General features: G+C 44.1%; 2 protein-coding genes and 1 long non-coding RNA gene across 3 annotated transcripts in view; 2 read left to right on the plus strand and 1 right to left on the minus strand.

Moving 5' to 3' along the window:
- LOC120041041 (SH3 domain-binding protein 5-like) overlaps positions 1 to 7,099 on the minus strand; it is a 45,667-nt gene extending 38,568 nt beyond the window's left edge. The window contains exon 1 of the mRNA XM_038986004.1: positions 6,669 to 7,099. Coding sequence (XP_038841932.1) covers positions 6,669 to 6,749 — 81 coding nt within the window. The 5' untranslated portion in view covers positions 6,750 to 7,099. The remainder of the gene's footprint in view (positions 1 to 6,668) is intronic.
- Positions 7,100 to 7,451: 352 nt separating this feature from the next.
- On the plus strand, positions 7,452 to 11,414 carry LOC120041039. The gene is made up of 3 exons (XM_038986001.1): positions 7,452 to 7,508; positions 8,720 to 10,322; positions 10,474 to 11,414. Exons 1-2 carry the CDS (start codon positions 7,452 to 7,454, stop codon positions 10,010 to 10,012), a joined length of 1,350 nt encoding a protein of 449 aa, XP_038841929.1. The 3' UTR covers positions 10,013 to 10,322; positions 10,474 to 11,414.
- A 1,714-nt stretch (positions 11,415 to 13,128) lies between these two features.
- On the plus strand, positions 13,129 to 18,503 carry LOC120041051. Its single transcript, XR_005475816.1, has 3 exons — positions 13,129 to 13,670; positions 16,591 to 16,717; positions 17,285 to 18,503. It is a non-coding gene; the product is annotated as an uncharacterized LOC120041051 (long non-coding RNA).
- The last annotated feature ends 1,441 nt before the right edge of the window (positions 18,504 to 19,944 follow it).

Consider the following 19,944-nt stretch of genomic DNA (forward strand, 5'->3'; position numbering starts at 1 on the left):
TGTGGTTCCCACCGTGAAGCATGGAGGAGGAGGTGTGATTGTGTGGGGGTGCTTTGCTGGTGACACTGTCAGTGATTTATTTAGAATTCAATGCACACTTAACCAGCATGGCTACTGCAGCGATACACCATCCCATCTGGTTTGCGCTTAGTGGGACAATCATTTGTTTTCAATAGGACAATGACCCAGCACACACCTCCAGGCTGTGTAAGGGCTATTTGACCAAGAAGGAGCGTGATGGAGTGCTGCATCAGATGACCTGGCCTCCACAATCACCCAAACTCAACCCAGTTAAGATGGTTTGGGATGAGTTGGACCGCAGAGTGAAGGAAAAGCAGCCAACCAGTACCCAGTATATGTAGGAACCAGAGCCGGGTGGCCCTATACGTTCACTACGCAAGTTGCGTAGGACCCCGCAAATTACACAAGGGCCCCGCGCCTCCCACTTGTGTCAAAGTGGGTGTCAATGTGTACAACTTGGATGAGAGGATGAAGCAGAACCATCCTTCTGGTCACGAAAAGAGAAGGAAAAAAACACCATGAGAGTGAATTCCAGGAACAGCTATCAGGTAAACTTGTCTTCTCTCCAAGCAAATAACAGTAACGTTAAGTTGATGCGCTAGCTTGCAGTGCATCTCGCTCTAGTCTGTCTGTCTTGCTAACCTAGCTGGGCAGTGCATCTCTCTCTAGTCTGTCTGTCTTGCTAACCTAGCTGGGCAGTGCATCTCTCTCTAGTCTGTCTGTCTTGCTAACCTAGCTGGGCAGTGCATCTCTCTCTAGTCTGTCTGTCTTGCTAACCTAGCTGGGCAGTGCATCTCTTGGTCTGTCTGTGTCTTGCTAACCTAGCTGGGCAGTGCATCTCTTGGTCTGTCTGTGTCTTGCTTGCTTGCCAGCCACTTCCAGGGCTGTGTTCTGTGACTTTGTGCCTGTCAAAAGTGAGAGTGAAATAGAACTATTTATTACATTTGATAAACGGCAACGGGCAACGGTGTTTATAAACTACAGCTCGGAAAAGATAACCGCGTCGCGCGTGAACATGCGTTCATATGCGCGTGCACGAAATGAAACTCGCGCTTTCCAGCAGCAACCTCTGTGGGGACCAGTCCAGACCATATATGGGCGTGATGACACTCCTCATAGGCACACATCATTTTAATGCAAGATGGAAAGCAATGGATTGACATTGACTATTGATGTATATATTGAATTTAAAATGTTGATTAGCTGGGCATGCTGGGTAATATGGATACACATCTCTCAGTAAATAATAACCATCAAGTATTCAGCGAAGCCATAGCATATATAATATTTTATATTTGAAAATGTATAAAAGGAAATCTGGGGGAGCAATTTTGAATGGGCCTGATGCAGCTGATAAAATGAATAATAGTGTTATCTATAATTTACAGGTGCTATGCTTAAGTTTGTCAGTAGAGGAGATGCTGGATCATCAGCCAGTACTAACACAGACCCAGTACAGCCAGCCTCAGCCAGTACTAACACAGACCCAGTACAGCCAGCCTCAGCCAGTACTAACACAGACCCAATACAGCCAGCCTCAGCAGTACTAACACAGACCCAGTACAGCCAGCCTCAGCCAGAACTAACACAGACCCAATACATCCAGCCTCAGCAGTACTAACACAGACCCAGTACAGCAAGTACTAATACAGACACAATACAGCCGGCTTCAGCAAGTACTAACACAGACCCAGTACAGCTGGCCTCAGCAAGTACTAACACAGACCCAGTACAGCCAGCCTCAGCAGTACTAACACAGACCCAGTACAGCCAGCCTCAGCAGTACTAACACAGACCCAGTACAGCCAGCCTCAGCCAGAACTAACACAGACCCAGTACAGCCAGCCTCAGCCAGAACTAACACAGACCCAATACATCCAGCCTCAGCAGTACTAACACAGACCCAGTACAGCAAGTACTAACACAGACCCAGTACAGACGTCTTCAGCCGGTACTAACACAGACCCAGTACAGCCGTCTTCAGCAAGTACACAGACCCAGGTGAAGTACAGGCAGCCTCAGCCAGTACTAACACAGACCCAGTACAGCTGGCTTCAGCAAGTACACAGACCCAGGTGAAGTACAGGCAGCCTCAGCCAGTACTAACACAGACCCAGTACAGCCGTCTTCAGCAAGTACTAACACGGACCCAGTACAGCCGTCTTCAGCAAGTACACAGACCCAGGTGAAGTACAGGCAGCCTCATCCAGTACTAACACAGACCCAGGTGAAGTACAGGCAGCCTCAGCCAGTACCAGCCCAACCAGAGGTGTACAACCAGCATCAGATACCAGCAGCTCAGACCCTAATAGAACAGTTGCTGCTCCACCAAATGACCCAGCAGATTGACCCCCAGTCTTCACAGACTTTATGAGGACTGAGTTAGGGGTCCATTCAAACCAGGACTGGATTTTTCTTACCCTAAAGACAAGTCTAGAAGAGGTTTTCATTCAGGCGTATTACAGAGACAGCTGTCAAATGGGGAAAAGATTACCAGGAGGTGGCTTTCATACTCAATCTAAAACAACGCTGTGTATTGTTTCTGCTGTAAGCTCTTTTCTTCAAAAGACGACAAAATAATAAAGGAAGGAGTGAATGACTGGTCAAATATCACCGCCATTTTGAAACACCATGGGGGTTAACTGCATTGTTGGTTAAGGGCTTGTAAGTAAGCATTTCACTGTCAGGTCTACTACACCTGTTGTATTCAGCATTTCACTGTAAGGTCTACTACACCTGTTGTATTCAGCATTTCACTGTCAGGTCTACTACACCTGTTGTATTCAGCATTTCACTGTAAGGTCTACTACACCTGTTGTATTCAGCATTTCACTGTCAGGTCTACTACACCTGTTGTATTCAGCATTTCACTGTCAGGTCTACTACACCTGTTGTATTCAGCATTTCACTGTAAGGTCTACTACACCTGTTGTATTCAGCATTTCACTGTAAGGTCTACTACACCTGTTGTATTCAGCATTTCACTGTAAGGTCTACTACACCTGTTGTATTCAGCATTTCACTGTAAGGTCTACTACACCTGTTGTATTCAGCATTTCACTGTCAGGTCTACTACACCTGTTGTATTCGGCGCATGTGAGTAATAACATTTGATTTGATTTGATACAAATGACAATTTTGTAGGCTGAAAGAAAGAGATGGCGGGATGTCCTTACACGTTTAATAAGTATCACCCAGTCTCTGGCTCACAGAAACCTAGCATTCACGGGTTCATCAGACAAACTTTTCCAACCAGATAATGGAAACTTCCTAAAACAGGTTGAATTACTGGCAAAATGTAACTCCGTTGTGGAAAATCATCTCAGCAAAATGAAAGATGGAGAGACACATGCTCATTACCTTGGGAAGCGCGAACAGAATGAGCTGATACAGATTGTGAGTGACAAGATTCTGAAACCAATAGTGACTCAAGTAAGAGACTCAAAGTACTTCTCCATTATCTTGGACTGTACACCTGACATTAGTCACCAGGAACAAATATCCATTATTGTCACGCCCTGACCATAGAGAGCTTTAATTCTCTATGTTGATTAGGTCGGGATGTGATTTAAGGGTGGGTTATCTAGGTGAATTATATTTCTATATTGGCCTAGTATGGTTCCCAATCAGAGGCAGCTGTTTATCGTTGTCTCTGATTGGGGATCATATTTAGGTAGCCATTTTCCCATTGTGCTTTGTGGGATCTTGTCTATGTTTAGTTGCCTGTGAGCATTATTCTAGCGTCACGTTTCGTTTGTTCATTTTGTTCTTTGGTTCTTTGAAGTTTTCTATCCCATAATAAAGGATGGAAACATACCACGCTGCATCTTGGTCTACTCCTTATGACGAACGTGACAATTATTCTGAGACGCGTGGCTTTAAAAGGAAAGCCAGAGATCAAGGAGCACTTCCTCGGCTTTGTGAATGTTGAGGTTTACAACAGGCTTGAATCTGTCCACTGTCATCTTAGAGAAGCTGAACGAGCTGAAGATTCCATTTGAAGATTGCAGAGGGCAAAAGCTTATGATAATGGGGTCAACATGAAGGGAAAGCACCAAGAAGTAAAGCCAGACTGCTCCAAAAACATCCCAGAGCCGTGATGGTCCCATGTGGAGCACATACTCTAAACCTTGTCGTTGCAGATGCTGCCAAATCTTCAAAAGGTGCAGTTGGGTTTTTTGGGCATGTGAAAAAGCTCTTCACCATCTTTTCAGCTGGCACACAAAGATGGGAGTGTTTTGAAGAAACACGTGAACATAACCGTGAAGTCATGGAGTGAGACAAGATGGGAGAGTAGGCTCCAAAGTGTTCATGCAATCAGGTATCAGGCTTCTGAGGTTCGGGAGGCGTTATTGGAAGCCAGACAGACGATCAACGATCCTGTGGCCAAAGTGGAGGCACAAGCACTTGCAGAGGAAGTTGGGTCCTACCGCTTCTTGATTTGCTGTGTCGTATGGTGTGTGATACTGACAATGACAAACAATGTGAACAAGCTCCTCCAATCCGCCTCAATGCAGTTGGATATCGCACTGAATTTAATCTCAAATGCAATGGCCTCCCTCACTACATACCGGGGAAACTGGATTCTCTGAGGCCCAGACAACAGCCAAAAGCATTTGTGAAGAAATGAATGTGAACGCTGTTCTGAAAGAGAAGAAACTGAGTCATTTCAGCTATGAGGCTCCTGATGAACCACTGACTGATGCACTGAAAAACCTCGAAGTCAACTACTTCAACGTTGTGGTCGACTCTGCTGTGACATCCATGGATGAGAGATTTGAAACACTCAAACCAGGTCAAAACCAAATATGGAGCACTGCCTCTCAGATGTCCAGCAGATCTTTAAAGGATCACTGCATGGAAGTTGAAAACACTCTTAACCTTCAGAGATGACTGTGACATCAGTGGAATGGATCTGACACACGACATTCAGAGATGACTGTGACATCAGTGGAATGGACCTGACACACGACATTCAGAGATGACTGTGACATCAGTGGAATGGATCGGGAACACGAGATTCAGAGATGACTGTGACATCAGTGGAATGGATCGGGAACACGACATTCAGAGATGACTGTGACATCAGTGGAATGGACCTGGCACACGACATTCAGAGATGACTGTGACATCAGTGGAATGGATCGGGAACACGAGATTCAGAATTTAACTGATCTGCCATCAGACAAGATGACTGCCTTTGAGCAGCTCTCCTTTCTCTGTGAGGAAAAACCTGGAGGAACTCTATCCTTACCTTTTGGATAGCCCTAAGAATTGCAGTCACCCTACCAGTAACAGTAGCATCAGCAGAGAGGAGCTTTTCAAAATGAAAGCTATCTGAGGTCTTCCATGTCACAGGAACGTTTGAGTGGTCTGGCACCACGTGGGAAACACATGTCCTACCATGACATCATTGTGATGATTTGGCCTCAAGAAAGTACAGAAGAGGAATATGTTGATGGTAAGATTTTAATTCAAACATTCAAATGTTTACACACTTAGTAACATTTAAGATTGTATGGCAGAAGTGCATTTGTGTAAATGACTGCTTAACTATGTGACATAGTTTCTCAATTTCTTCCAGACAGTCCAGACAGACTGGTGTCTATGCTGATGCTGAAAAGGTTCCCTCCACAGCCTGGGCATAAGTTAATCACACAGCTGTATCGGTTTTATTTGACTCTTTTGAGACATATAGCTGCAGCCATAGCCTATAGGCTTATGTTTACATTGTATAGACAAAGCTAATTGTATAATATTGTGAGGACTGGACTAATTACCAGGCAGCAGAGCTAAAGCTCAGTGTTATATTTTATTATTTTCTACATTTTATATTTTCTACAATTTCTTATTTATGTTAATATTCACTTATCTTAAGATTCTATAGAAAATATTCTATTCAATTAATATTGTTTGTTTAAACCTCATTCTGTTCTGTATAGGTCTACTTATTCTTAGACCGACAGATGGAGCAAACTGTTTTAAAGGAGGGAGGATTGTAGTGGGAGCACTGGGGTATCAGGTGTGACTGTGTGGCAATGGCAAATGGTTTACATGGCTCACGGGTCAGGTAGGAGGGCCCCTTAGCAGAATTTTGCTTAGGGCCCCAGGTAGGTCAGGACCGGCTCTGGTAGGAACTCCTTCAAGATTGTTGGAAAAGCATTCCAGGTGAAGCTGGTTGAGAGAATGCCAAGCGTGTGCAAAGCTGTCATCAACACAAAGGATGGCTACTTTGAAGAATCTAAAATATAAACTATATTTTGATTTGTTTGACACTTTTTTTGGTTACTACATGATTCCATATGTGTTATTTCACAGTTGTGATGTCTTCACTATTATTCTACAATGTAGAAAATATCCAAAATAAAGAAAAACCCTGGAATGAGTAGGTGTGTACAAACCTTTGACTGGTGCTGTACTTCTGCAAATGCGAGGATGGTGTATTATAAAGGTGCATTTTTTGGGGTGAAAATGAGCTTTACCGAACTTGAAACCCACGCGCAGCATATGTTAAAAGGTGATATGCCAAATCTTTACTAAGTCTAGTCTCTTTTAAGACCACAGAGATCATATATGAAATGAATAGACAGACACCCAAACATATAGAATCCCTATCTAAAATTATAACTGTCGGCTAATCACTGTACCTGGATCCGGGGGTCAACCACTTCGTCCTCGGGAGATTCACACTCTTTCACTGGCTTGATTCCATTTTCTAACTTCTCCATTTTGTGGGGGTTCTCAGAACCAGGGTCCTCCGTAAAACACAAAACAAGACCCCCACCGAGATGAGACTTTAGCCGCTAGTTGAGTTCAGGCGGTCCGTCGCCTCTTTCTTCACAGGGAGAAGATTCGAGTGTATTCCGTTATATAAGAATAGAATACATAGCAGGCTCGCAAACACACGAATATACTGCAGACGTCCGGGATAGACAGAAAACAGCAGAGCTAGGAAAGCGTGTCTGTTTGTAGCTCACCACTGGAATGAATCCCACAGACACAACAGGCGGTTTTTCTGAAAGCGACCTTCCCGGACAGAGACAGCGTGAGTGAGAGTGAGTGAGTGAGTTTAATGAGAGGAGAGAGCGCGAAAGAGCTGTGGAATGAGAGGTCGGATATAAAGAGAGTTGGGTTTAGTGCGTCATCTGCTGACAACTAAGATGAATGCAGATGTAGTGCGAGTGTAGAGAGCACGGATTTGTTGTGTTATCATATAGGAGTAATGAACAAAAGACCTCAAGCTAAATATCTAATGTATATACAAGTTGAGGATAAACCAGCTATGTAATAACGTTTATATAAGCAGCTTGTTAGCATTTTGTTACAGAAGAACAACAGAATAGCTGATAGTTGTCGGTCAAGAAAGTGACATTATTTTCTGTATTTACTGATGAAGCACCATCTGCAGCCTGCTGAAACACTGCGGTGTGATGGATGTCCACGGACACGGTGTGGGTAACGGGTCACTTTATGTGCGTGTGTCCTATGTAACACCTCATTGGAGTGTTGTCACATTGATTGATGAGGTGTCATACTTGGCTCATGCCAAACATACACACACACTAACACATAGGCAATACACATTTCACGAGGGGTCACAGCGTTCTCTCAAAGTTCTCTGAACAGTATGGATGACTGTCACGATCGTCGTAAGAACATTCGGACCAAAGCGCAGCGTGAAATCGGTTCGACATTGTTATTATAAGTGAACTGCACAACAAAACAATAAAGAATAAACCGATAATAAATAAACACTGACAAAGGCTGTAACGTGTCTATCTACCCACCCCTGAATGAAATAAATACTAAAAAGAAACCTACAATCTCCAATTTTGAAATTCTATAAAATGTTGGTTGATGCACCTGTTCCCGAACGCATTGGGCACAGTAACTCCATGGTTTAATTTAAGTCAAGACTAAGTTAATTCTACTTAAATTAATCAAAAACATTTTTAAATGGCTTCCTGGCAAATTGCTTAACTTCAGATGAATTTGTTCTGGACTAGGGAGTCTCAGACTAAGGTAATGTGAGGAATAACCAGTTCATCTTTGTGAAGCCAAATTAGATGAACTATGTGTATTTCATACTGACCTGAGGATGCTTTAAAAAAACAGGGATGGGACACTAATACAAAAGCATTGATTGGAATTGGAGCAAGTAACCTGAACCAAACAATAGACGTAGGTAAAAGAAAACATTAAAATAATTTGAGTGACTTTGAAAAAAATAACTCTTGAAGCGATTTGTGTCAAACCACCAAAACAAGAAAAATAATGCCTTTGTTGCCTGGCAACAGTACACTCAGCACAGGACACAAACTCATTTGAGGTTGTTTATTACGTCGAAGCTTAAATAAAAAAATATATAATGTAGGAGAAAAATCCCTGCAAGGTGAAGTCCCCATAAAGTAACATTCAGTCTAAACCACCATCAAGATAAATAAATATGTTAGTAAAGTGTATAAAAACAATATGAGTACAATAAGTACAAAGTGAAATGCATAAACGGTCATTTTTGTAGTGGCTCTGCTTTAAACACACTGTCCATGTGATACCCACCCAGGCCTGGGCAACTCCAGTCCTCGGGGGCCTGATTGGTACAACACTTTGTCTCCATCCCTAGCTAACACACCTGATTTAAAATTGCATTCAAAACTGAAGATCATGATTAGTTGATTATTGGAGTCAGGTGTGTTAGCTGGGGCTGGGGGCAAAAGTGCGACACCAATCAGGCCCCCGAGGACGGGCCCCGGGCCCCAGGACTACAACCCCACATGGAACACTAGATCCTTATCTCACCCCACATGGAACACTAGATCCTTATCTCACCCCACATGGAACACTAGATCCTTATCTCACCCCACATGGAACACTAGATCCTTATCTCACCCCACATGGAACACTAGATCCTTATCTCACCCCACATGGAACACTAGATCCTTATCTCACCCCACATGGAACACTAGATCCTTATCTCACCCCACATGGAACACTAGATCCTTATCTCACCCCACATGGAACACTAGATCCTTATCTCACCCCACATGGAACACTAGATCCTTATCTCACCCCACATGGAACACTAGATCCGTATCTCACCCCACATAGAACACTAGATCCTTATCTCACCCCGCATGGAACACTAGATCCTTATCTCACCCCACATGGAACACTAGATCCGTATCTCACCCCGCATGGAACACTAGATCCTTATCTCACCCCACATGGAACACTAGATCCTTATCTCACCCCGCATGGAACACTAGATCCTTATCTCACCCCACATGGAACACTAGATCCTTATCTCACCCCACATGGAACACTAGATCCTTATCTCACCCCACATGGAACACTAGATCCTTATCTCACCCCACATGGAACACTAGATCCGTATCTCACCCCACATGGAACACTAGATCCTTATCTCACCCCACATGGAACACTAGATCCTTATCTCACCCCACATGGAACACTAGATCCTTATCTCACCCCACATGGAACACTAGATCCTTATCTCACCCCACATGGAACACTAGATCCTTATCTCACCCCACATGGAACACTAGATCCTTATCTCACCCCACATGGAACACTAGATCCTTATCTCACCCCACATGGAACACTAGATCCTTATCTCACCCCACATGGAACACTAGATCCTTATCTCACCCCACATGGAACACTAGATCCGTATCTCACCCCACATAGAACACTAGATCCTTATCTCACCCCGCATGGAACACTAGATCCTTATCTCACCCCACATGGAACACTAGATCCGTATCTCACCCCACATGGAACACTAGATCCTTATCTCACCCCACATGGAACACTAGATCCTTATCTCACCCCACATGGAACACTAGATCCTTATCTCACCCCACATGGAACACTAGATCCTTATCTCACCCCACATGGAACACTAGATCCTTATCTCACCCATACAGCAGCTTCAAATGATGTTATCATCAACTCCACAACGTGGTCCTGAGAGCACTGGTATTCAGCTAGCAAGACGTTAACATCCTCATGTCAATCAACCTAAAGTAAAGTTGGACTCATGATGGATGTCAATAGCTCTCCAGTGTAATTGCTTGCTCTTACTCTTACACACTGCGCATGCACAATCCCATAACCGTTTGCACACCTTATTTATGGATCTTTTAAAGGGACAGTGCCATCTAGTGGATATAAATGAATACAGCTACGTTCTTTTACCACCTGGCTACACCTGGACTACAGTTTGTAATGAATTCAACTCAAATTAAAAAGTAAACAAAAGGACGCTACAACAACTTCCGGTAAGATACTGCATTTATTGTTACAAATCCGAGTCACTTTGAAATGTTTGTTTTCTTGTTGTAACACAACACAGTGGAGTCTAAATGTATTTGTGTGACAGAAATGTAACACAAACAATATCCTACATAATTACTAATATCATTTCTTTAGTGTCTTGACTTTCTAAGGTCCTGTGGAAAAACATAAAAATTAACTTAAAGAAGACAAAGGCTCTTGCTTGTAGGCAGTGCTTCAAGGCTGGAGGAGGACCCCCAGTTAGACCAGAGACAGATGAGCTGGGGGACTGGTGGAGGACCCCCAGTTAGACCAGAGACAGAAGAGCTGGGGGACTGGTGGAGGACCCCCAGTAAGACCAGAGACAGATGAGCTGGGGGACTGGTGGAAGACCCCCAGTTAGACCAGACAGATGAGCTGGGGGACTGGTGGAGGACCCCCAGTAAGACCAGAGACGGATGTGCTGGGGGACTTTTTGACCGGGATCATTGATAGCCAGCAACCCCTGGAAGGTATCGCCGAAGACGAACATTTGGACAGTTCAGATAGGGGACCGTTCAAATCCTCATTTGGTAGGACACATTCAACATGTGCCATCCCCGGACTGTAGGGAACATGTAATGTTGTCAGTCATCTCTTGCACTCCCATAAGAAAAAATTATGTAATAAACTTAACTCTTGAACATATAATGTTCTCTAGTGCAGCAATGTAATAATTTTCCAGAGGTAGATGATTACCATATATTGATTACCATAGCTTGATCACTATACCTTGATTACCATCATCCTCCTCATCTTCAATGTGAGAATCTGGGCAGCCATGCTGTTTGAGGTCATTGTGAAGCCCTGGGCAGCCATGCTGTTTGAGGTCATTGTGAAGCCCTGGGCAGCCATGCTGTTTGAGGTCATTGTGAAGCACTGGGCAGCCATGCTGTTTGAGGTCATTGTGAAGCACTGGGCAGCCATGCTGTTTGAGGTCATTGTGAAGCCCTGGGCAGCCATGCTGTTTGAGGTCATTGTGAAGCCCTGGGCAGCCATGCTGTTTGAGGTCATTGTGAAGCACTGGGCAGCCATGCTGTTTGAGGTCATTGTGAAGCACTGGGCAGCCATGCTGTTTGAGGTCATTGTGAAGCACTGGGCAGCCATGCTGTTTGAGGTCATTGTGAAGCCCTGATCATGTGTTCCGCTACACCTCTGGTGCGGATATGAACTTGGTTGTACCGTTGTTGCTTAGCTCCTATTGCATGAAGATAAGGAGGTGAACCAGAAGTTGGTCTGTGCATACCCACTGTCACCATGGATACCCACTGTCACCAAGTATGATTCCACTATGTTGTCCTCCTTCAAGCTGAGCATACAAAGAGGAATGTTGGAAAATCCTTGAGTCATGAGTTGCGCCTTTCCAACGTGCAACAATGTTGGAGATCTGCAAAATTGGGAGTGCACACACTTTGTACATTTATTGAGAACCATTTTTTATTCCTGTACTCCTCAGCATCTGCTGTAGATGGACACTTAATGGTAATATGACATTCATCTATACAGCCGATGACTCCTGGGACGTTCCCATATTCATAGAACTCTACCTTGTAGTTGGCCTGGGCAGCAGCATCAGCAAATATTATGTAATTCTGCATACATTCTGTTCACATACACTACACAAATCTCTTGTTTCACGATGGAAGGTTCCAGATGCCAAAAACCTCAAGGTGATCAGTACTTCTAAGGAAGAAGGGATGGGCCTTCCCCTACGAGAACCAGATGAGAGCCTTGGCTCAAGGTGATCAGTTATTGTAGGGAAGGAGTCTAGGATTAGGCTTAATCTATGTCTGTGAAATCTCCCCATAGAGTTCAGTTTTCAGGGTGCCATATCTATGATATCATCATTTGACGGTGGACCAGTGGTTCATTTCACCAGAGGGGCAATATAGATTGGGTGCTGCTGTCACCTAGCGGTCAGAAACGGTACTGGCTATGTCAGGTCCACACTGTACAGCAGGGATCATCAACTCCTAGATTCAGCCTGGCTGATTTTTTGTTGAGCTGATGGTGGCGGGCCGGAACATAATTACAAATAATTTGTAGACTGCAAATTGACGAAAGAATCGCAAACAGATATTGACTAAAACATAATAATTTCAAACCTTGTTTACGTTCGTATACAATCACGTGTATACGAACGTTTGGGAACAGATATCTTAAATTAAAAATCATTTGAAGCTGATTTCCTGATGTTTTTACAATATTTTATATCCAACAATGAAAATAAAAATATATAAAAAACTTTGTTTTTTGCTCAGAAAACTTGGGGGCCAAATGAGACCAAATTCGGCCGCCAGTTGGGGAACACCGCTGTACAAAATGTATTTATGGTAGCCTACACATATTCTGTGCGCGTTATGGATGGTTTGTTAACTGAAAAGCATCCCTCATTCATTCAAATGGCAAGAGGTTGTGGAAATAAACTTCAGTAGCCTAAAAAACATTGGCAAAAGGAGTTAGTTAGCCTTTTATCATTACAATACGTAGCCTAACATAGGCTACAGCTTTTAGCCTATTTGTTGTGATTACACTTACTTTTCGGTATTATAACATTTATAGACCGTGCCTATAATATACAATTGGGCATATAGGCATATATAGAATACAATTAATGTATTATTGGGAATACATCTGAAACGACACACTAGGCTATTCCCATGCTCTGTTGAGAAGAAAAGCAAAGAATTTATCGATGACAGCCGGGTGCTGCTTCTCAGCCTGTCGTCATCGCGTTGAATCGTTAACGGACGTATTAACGTTCCAGGCCCTGTGCGTAACGTGTGGAGGCTATGCAGACCCAGAACCTACAGCGTCCCGCTGATCTCATCGGTTAACGGACTAAAGAAAGGACGAGGGTTTGAGAAAACACCTTATCGTTACCGAATACCGTGACGGAAGTGTAATGCAACAGTGAAGATATCTTGTCGCTCGCGACATGCGGATGGCGCGTTAGGTGAAACTGTAAACTAATGTATGTCCGGTCAGCTGTTTTTATTTACCGAGAGACAGCAGCATCACCGGGACGTGTGCACGAGACCACAGACTAGCCTATACCGGCGATCCGGACACCCACAAACGGGCAGGACTAAGGGAGAGGAGGACGCAGAGAGAGAAAATAAAAGAGTGAGAGAGAGAGAGAGATGGAGTTTAAGCAGCTGGTGGAGGTGGCGGAGAAATGGTGTTCGTCGGTTCCGTTCGATCTGATCTTCGCGGAGGAGGATGATGAGAGAAGACTGGACTTCTACGCAGAACCGGGAATCTCTTTCTATGTCCTTTGTCCCGATAACATGACGGGAGGGATCGAGCATTTCGTAAGTGTGTGTTCGCACGCGTGTGTTGGTTTCGGTGATTTGGGGTTTGCCTCTCGGGTCCCCCGGCGCAGTGTGTGTGCAACGGGAATGATGTCACTGCACCTGACTGTAGCACGCCTGGCGCGCATGTTGTTTTGGCCGCATTATATAGGCCGCATGTCCTGCGCATGGACACAAGCCTGCAATAGCAGTGCTGTTGTTGTTTTGTTAGAGAAGCGTCCGCTGCTCTCTAGTCCCCACTCTCCATCAGCCCGCCGGGGTCAGAGGGCGGGGACCACAGTTCTCCTGGCCCGGTGCCAGGCGTAAAAATAGGCAACAGCCGCGGTACCGGAAGGACTCAGAGCCATGCATCCCTCCTTAAGCAACTGGCAGTAATACTGTAATGTTGTATACATTTTCTATGCAAATATGTAATGTACGTAGAGCGTCAACAAATGTTTACTGCACTAGGCCCCATCTCCCCCACTTTCTCGCCCTCCTTCTCTCTCACCCTCTATCTCACTATCACTCTCTTTCTCAGTCTCTCTCTATCTCACTATCACTCTCTTTCTCAGTCTCTCTCTATCTCACTGTCACTCTCTTTCTCTCTCAGACCTCCCCCTCTTGTTATAGCCCTGTATCTGGACAGACTTCCTGTAACAACCCCTGTATCTGGACAGACTTCCTTTTACAACCCCTGTATCTGGACAGACTTCCTGTTACAACCCCTGTATCTGGACAGACTTCCTGTTACAACCCCTGTATCTGGACAGACTTCCTGTTACAACCCCTGTATCTGGACAGACTTCCTGTTACAACCCCTGTATCTGGACAGACTTCCTGTAACAACCCCTGTATCTGGACAGACTTCCTGTTACAATCCCGGTATCTGGACAGACTTCCTGTTACATCCCTGTATCTGGACAGACTTCCTGTTATAGTCCTGTATCTGGACAGACTTCCTGTTACAATCCCGGTATCTGGACAGATTTCCTGTAACAACCCCTGTATCTGGACAGACTTCCTGTTATAGCCCTGTATCTGGACAGACTTCCTGTAATAACCCCTGTATCTGGACAGACTTCCTGTTATTTACATTACATTTACATTTAAGTCATTTAGCAGACGCTCTTATCCAGAGCGACTTACAAATTGTTATAGTCCTGTATCTGGACAGACTTCCTGTTATAGCCCTGTATCTGGACAGACTTCCTGTAATAACCCCTGTATCTGGACAGACTTCCTGTTACAACCCCTGTATCTGGACAGACTTCCTGTAACAACCCCTGTATCTGGACAGACTTCCTGTTATATCCTTGTATCTGGACAGACTTCCTGTTATATCCCTGTATCTGGACAGACTTCCTGGTAAGCTCATCTGTGTGCCAAGGCTTTAGTTCAGGAGGCTAACACAGGTTCAAACCCCGGTCAGTTACACATGTGTGATTCACTTACGTCCACGTGTTTGTCTGAAGGTGTTATCTCTCTCTCTCTGTGTTCTACTGATCTGAATGTGTTATCTCTCTCTCTCTCTCTCTCTCTCTCTCTCTCTCTCTCTCTCTCTCTCTCTCTCTCTCTCTCTCTCTCTCTCTCTCTCTCTCTCTCTCTCTCTCGCTCTCTGTGTGTGTTCTACTGTTCTGAATGTGTTTTCGCTCTCTGTGTTCTACTGTTCTGATTGTGTTATCTCTCTCTCTCTCTCTGTGTTCTACTGTTCTGAATGTGTTATCTCTCTGTGTTCTACTGATCTGAATGTGTTATCTCTCTCTGTGTGCTCTACTGATCTGAATGTGTTATCTCTCTCTCTCTCTGTTCTACTGATCTGAATGTGTTATCTCTCTCTCTGTGTTCTAATGTTCTGAAGGTGTTATCTCTCTCTCTGTGTTCTAATGTTCTGAATGTGTTATCTCTCTCTGTGTTCTAATGTTCTGAAGGTGTTATCTCTCTCTGTGTTCTACTGATCTGAATGTGTTATCTCTCTCTCTCTGTGTTCTAATGTTCTGAAGGTGTTATCTCTCTCTGTGTTCTAATGTTCTGAATGTGTTATCTCTCTCTCTGTGTTCTAATGTTCTGAATGTGTTATCTCTCTCTGTGTTCTAATGTTCTGAATGTGTTATCTCTCTCTGTGTTCTACTGATCTGAATGTGTTATCTCTCTCTGTGTTCTACTGATCTGAATGTGTTATCTCTCTCTCTGTGTTCTACTGATCTGAATGTGTTATCTCTCTCTCTCTCTGTGTTCTAATGTTCTGAATGTGTTATCTCTCTCTCTCTGTGTTCTAATGTTCTGAATGTGTTATCTCTCTCTCTGTGTTCTAATGTTCTGAATGTGTTATCTCTCTGTGTGTTCTACTGATCTGAATGTGTTATCTCTCTCTCTGTGTTCTAATGTTCTGAATGTGTTATCTCTCTCTCTGTGTTCTAATGTTCTGAATGTGTTATCTCTCTCTGTGTTCTACTGATCTGAATGTGTTATCTCTCTCTCTGTGTTCTAATGTTCTGAATGTGTTATCTCTCTCTGTGTTCTACTGATCTGAATGTGTTATCTCTCTCTCTGTGTTCTAATGTTCTGAATGTGTTATCTCTCTCTCTGTGTTCTACTGATCTGAATGTGTTATCTCTCTCTGTGTTCTATTGTTCTGAATGTGTTATCTCTCTCTGTGTTCTACTTCTACTGGCTGTTCATATCTACCAACATCTACCATATACAGTATAATATAATAATAACATTTACCATATACAGTATAATATAATAATAACATTTCCATATACAGTTATAATGTGGTAATGTGGCTATATGGGTCAGGTTAATAACCTGTGTGTGTGTGTGTGTGTGTGTGTGTGTGTGTGTGTGTGTGTGTGTGTGTGTGTGTGTGTGTGTGTGTGTGTGTGTGTGTGTGTGTGTGTGTGTGTGTGTGTGTGTGTGTGTGTGTGTGTATCTACAGCATGTATGGAGTGAGAGTGAGGACTGCCTGCCATTCCTCCAGGTAGCCCAGGACTACATCACTTCCTGTGGAAAGAAGACACTTCTGGAGGTCCTGGACAAAGTGTTGACTTCCTTCAGACCTGCAAGTACATAGATAACGTTATACACAATATTACACTATAATAACAATAATACAACTACATTACTAAAGAATACAACATAACAACTGTTAAATGTCTCCCTCATGTCTTTAATACATTACTAAAGAATACACCATAACAACTGTTAAATGTCTCCCTCATGTCTTTAATACATTACTAAAGAATACAACATAACAACTGTTAAATGTCTCCCTCATGTCTTTACATACATTAGTAACTAAGTCCACTGGATAAGAACATCTGCTAAATGACTCAAATAGGCTGGCTACCTTTGGGGGGGGGGGAACAGGTTGTCTACATTTAGGGGGGGGGGCGACGACTGGTAGAGGGTCTTCTCTTTCAATTAACATAACCAGATGTGTTAGTGCAGGGCTGGAACTAAAGCCTGCACACCCTGCCGCTAAGCTCTTCAGGACTGAGTTACACTCGTCTTTGACAGGAAGGATACACATCAATCTTGAAGTGCTGGAGTTAGCTTTTAAGCTCTCTTCCCCCTTTCTCTCGAGTCTCACCTCTATCTCTCTCTTCCTCTCTCGTTTTCTCTCTCTCTAGTTGCTGGGTCTACCAGACATAGATGATGAGACGTTTGAGCAGTACCATGCAGGCGTGGAGGAGGAACCAGAGGCAGACCACCAGCAAATGGGAGTCAGCCAGCAGTGATGCCCATAGATGAGGTGTCCAGTAGGGCTACAATAACTACCCATGCCCCTGGTCTCATCACCTACAACAACACACAGGCCCAACGGCCCTGTAGCGACTATACACAGTCATAATGTATACTCACACACACACACAGGCCCAACGACCCTGTAGCGACTATACACAGTCATAATGTATACTCACACACACACACAGGCCCAACGACCCTGTAGCGACTATACACAGTCATAATGTATACTCACACACACACACAGGCCCAACGACCCTGTAGCGACTATACACAGTCATAATGTATACTCACACACACACACAGGCCCAACGACCCTGTAGTGACTATACACAGTCATAATGTATACTCACACACACACACAGGCCCAACGACCCTGTAGCGACTATACACAGTCATAATGTATACTCACACACACACACAGGCCCAACGACCCTGTAGCGACTATACACAGTCATAATGTATACTCACACACACACACAGGCCCAACGACCCTGTAGCGACTATACACAGTCATAATGTATACTCACACACACACACAGGCCCAACGACCCTGTAGCGACTATACACAGTCATAATGTATACTCACACACACACACACACAGGCCCAACGACTCTGTAGCGACTATACACAGTCATAATGTATACTCACACACACACACAGGCCCAACGACCCTGTAGCGACTATACACAGTCATAATGTATACTCACACACACACACAGGCCCAACGGCCCTGTAGCGACTATACACAGTCATAATGTATACTCACACACACACACAGGCCCAACGACCCTGTAGCGACTATACACAGTCATAATGTATACTCACACACACACACAGGCCCAACGACCCTGTAGCGACTATACACAGTCATAATGTATACTCACACACACACACAGGCCCAACGACCCTGTAGCGACTATACACAGTCATAATGTATACTCACACACACACACAGGCCCAACGACCCTGTAGCGACTATACACAGTCATAATGTATACTCACACACACACACAGGCCCAACGACCCTGTAGCGACTATACACAGTCATAATGTATACTCACACACACACACAGGCCCAACGACCCTGTAGCGACTATACACAGTCATAATGTATACTCACACACACACACAGGCCCAACGACCCTGTAGCGACTATACACAGTCATAATGTATACTCACACACACACACAGGCCCAACGACCCTGTAGCGACTATACACAGTCATAATGTATACTCACACACACACACAGGACAGCCTGCTTCTCAAAAGATTTGCTCCCCAGATTGTGCACTCCCTGCCTCCCTCACACACACACACACACAGACACAGACACACACACACACACACACACACACACACACACACACACACACACACACACACACACACAGCCGTGCCCCAGCCTTGCCATAGAACTTGATTATTATGATCAATCACAACAGACAGTAGTTATACATATAGTGGACTACAACATGACTGGAGTTACTATTACTAACCACCTGCAGGCTGGTTCTAGCATGGTAAATACATCACTCCCCAAGCCAGCTCACCCCCCCCCCCCAGGCCCCCCATCCAGGCCACCAGGACCTACAGAGAACTGTCAGTGTCAACCATGTAACACCGTACTGTAACACCGTACTGTAACACCGTACTGTAACCATCCACTGTACCACACAATGTTAACCAGCACATTGTTGTGTCCTTGTAACAATGTTAGCGGTGAAAGTAGAGGGAGGAATAGAACTGTAATCCTATGGTAGAAACTGTTCCTCGTGTACTGCTGTGAGGTCGGCCAAATGCTGCTGTGTGTTTGTGTGTGTGTGTGTGTGTGTTTGTTTGTGTGTTTGTTTAATGAGGTGTGTGTGTGAGTGTGTGTGTGAGTGTGAGTGTGAGTGTGTGAGGCACCACCATCAGTGCACTGCTTCCCTTTTACTTTCCCCACGGCCCTGAAGGAGTAGGATGAAGTTGTGATCACAGGGTGAACTGATCCTGGATCTGTGTCTACAGGCAACGTCTGTCTACCTGCAGCCACCTTCTTCCACCACACTGAACTACACATGTAGCTACAGAGCCTTCAGAAAGTATTCACACCCCTTGACTTAGTCCACATGTTGTTGTGTTACAGACTGAATTTAAGATGGATTAAATACACCATCCAAAGTGTAATTAATAATTTCACCATGCTCAAAGGGATATTCATTGTCTGTTTTTTTTTTTGTTTTGTTTTTTTACCCATCTACCAATAGCTGCCCTTCTTTGTGAAACATTGGAAAACCTATGGTGTTTGTGGTCTAATCTGTGTTTGAAATTCACTGCTCGACTGAGGGACCTTACAGATAATTGTATGTATGGGGTACAGAGATGAGGTAGTCATTCAAAAATCATGTTAAACACTATTATTGCACACAGAATTGGTCCTTTTTAAAAATGAATTAGCAAAAATGTCTAAAAACATTATTCCACTTTAACATTATGGGGCGTTTTGTGAAGGCCAATGACACAACATCTCAATGTAATCCATTTTGAATTCGGGCTTTAAC

Source organism: Salvelinus namaycush, unplaced genomic scaffold, assembly GCF_016432855.1.
Source record: "Salvelinus namaycush isolate Seneca unplaced genomic scaffold, SaNama_1.0 Scaffold40, whole genome shotgun sequence".
In the NCBI taxonomy this organism is placed as follows: Eukaryota; Metazoa; Chordata; class Actinopteri; order Salmoniformes; family Salmonidae; genus Salvelinus; species Salvelinus namaycush.

Bases quoted from the DNA above. Each gene is read 5' to 3' on its own strand.
- LOC120041039 (XM_038986001.1), top strand. From the start codon at position 7,452: ATGGATGTCCACGGACACGGTGTGGGTAACGGGTCACTTTATGTGCGT. The intron at 7,509-8,719 runs GTAACACCTCAT...CAGGTGTGTTAG, and splicing joins TTTATGTGCGTGTGTCCTAT to CTGGGGCTGGGGGCAAAAGT.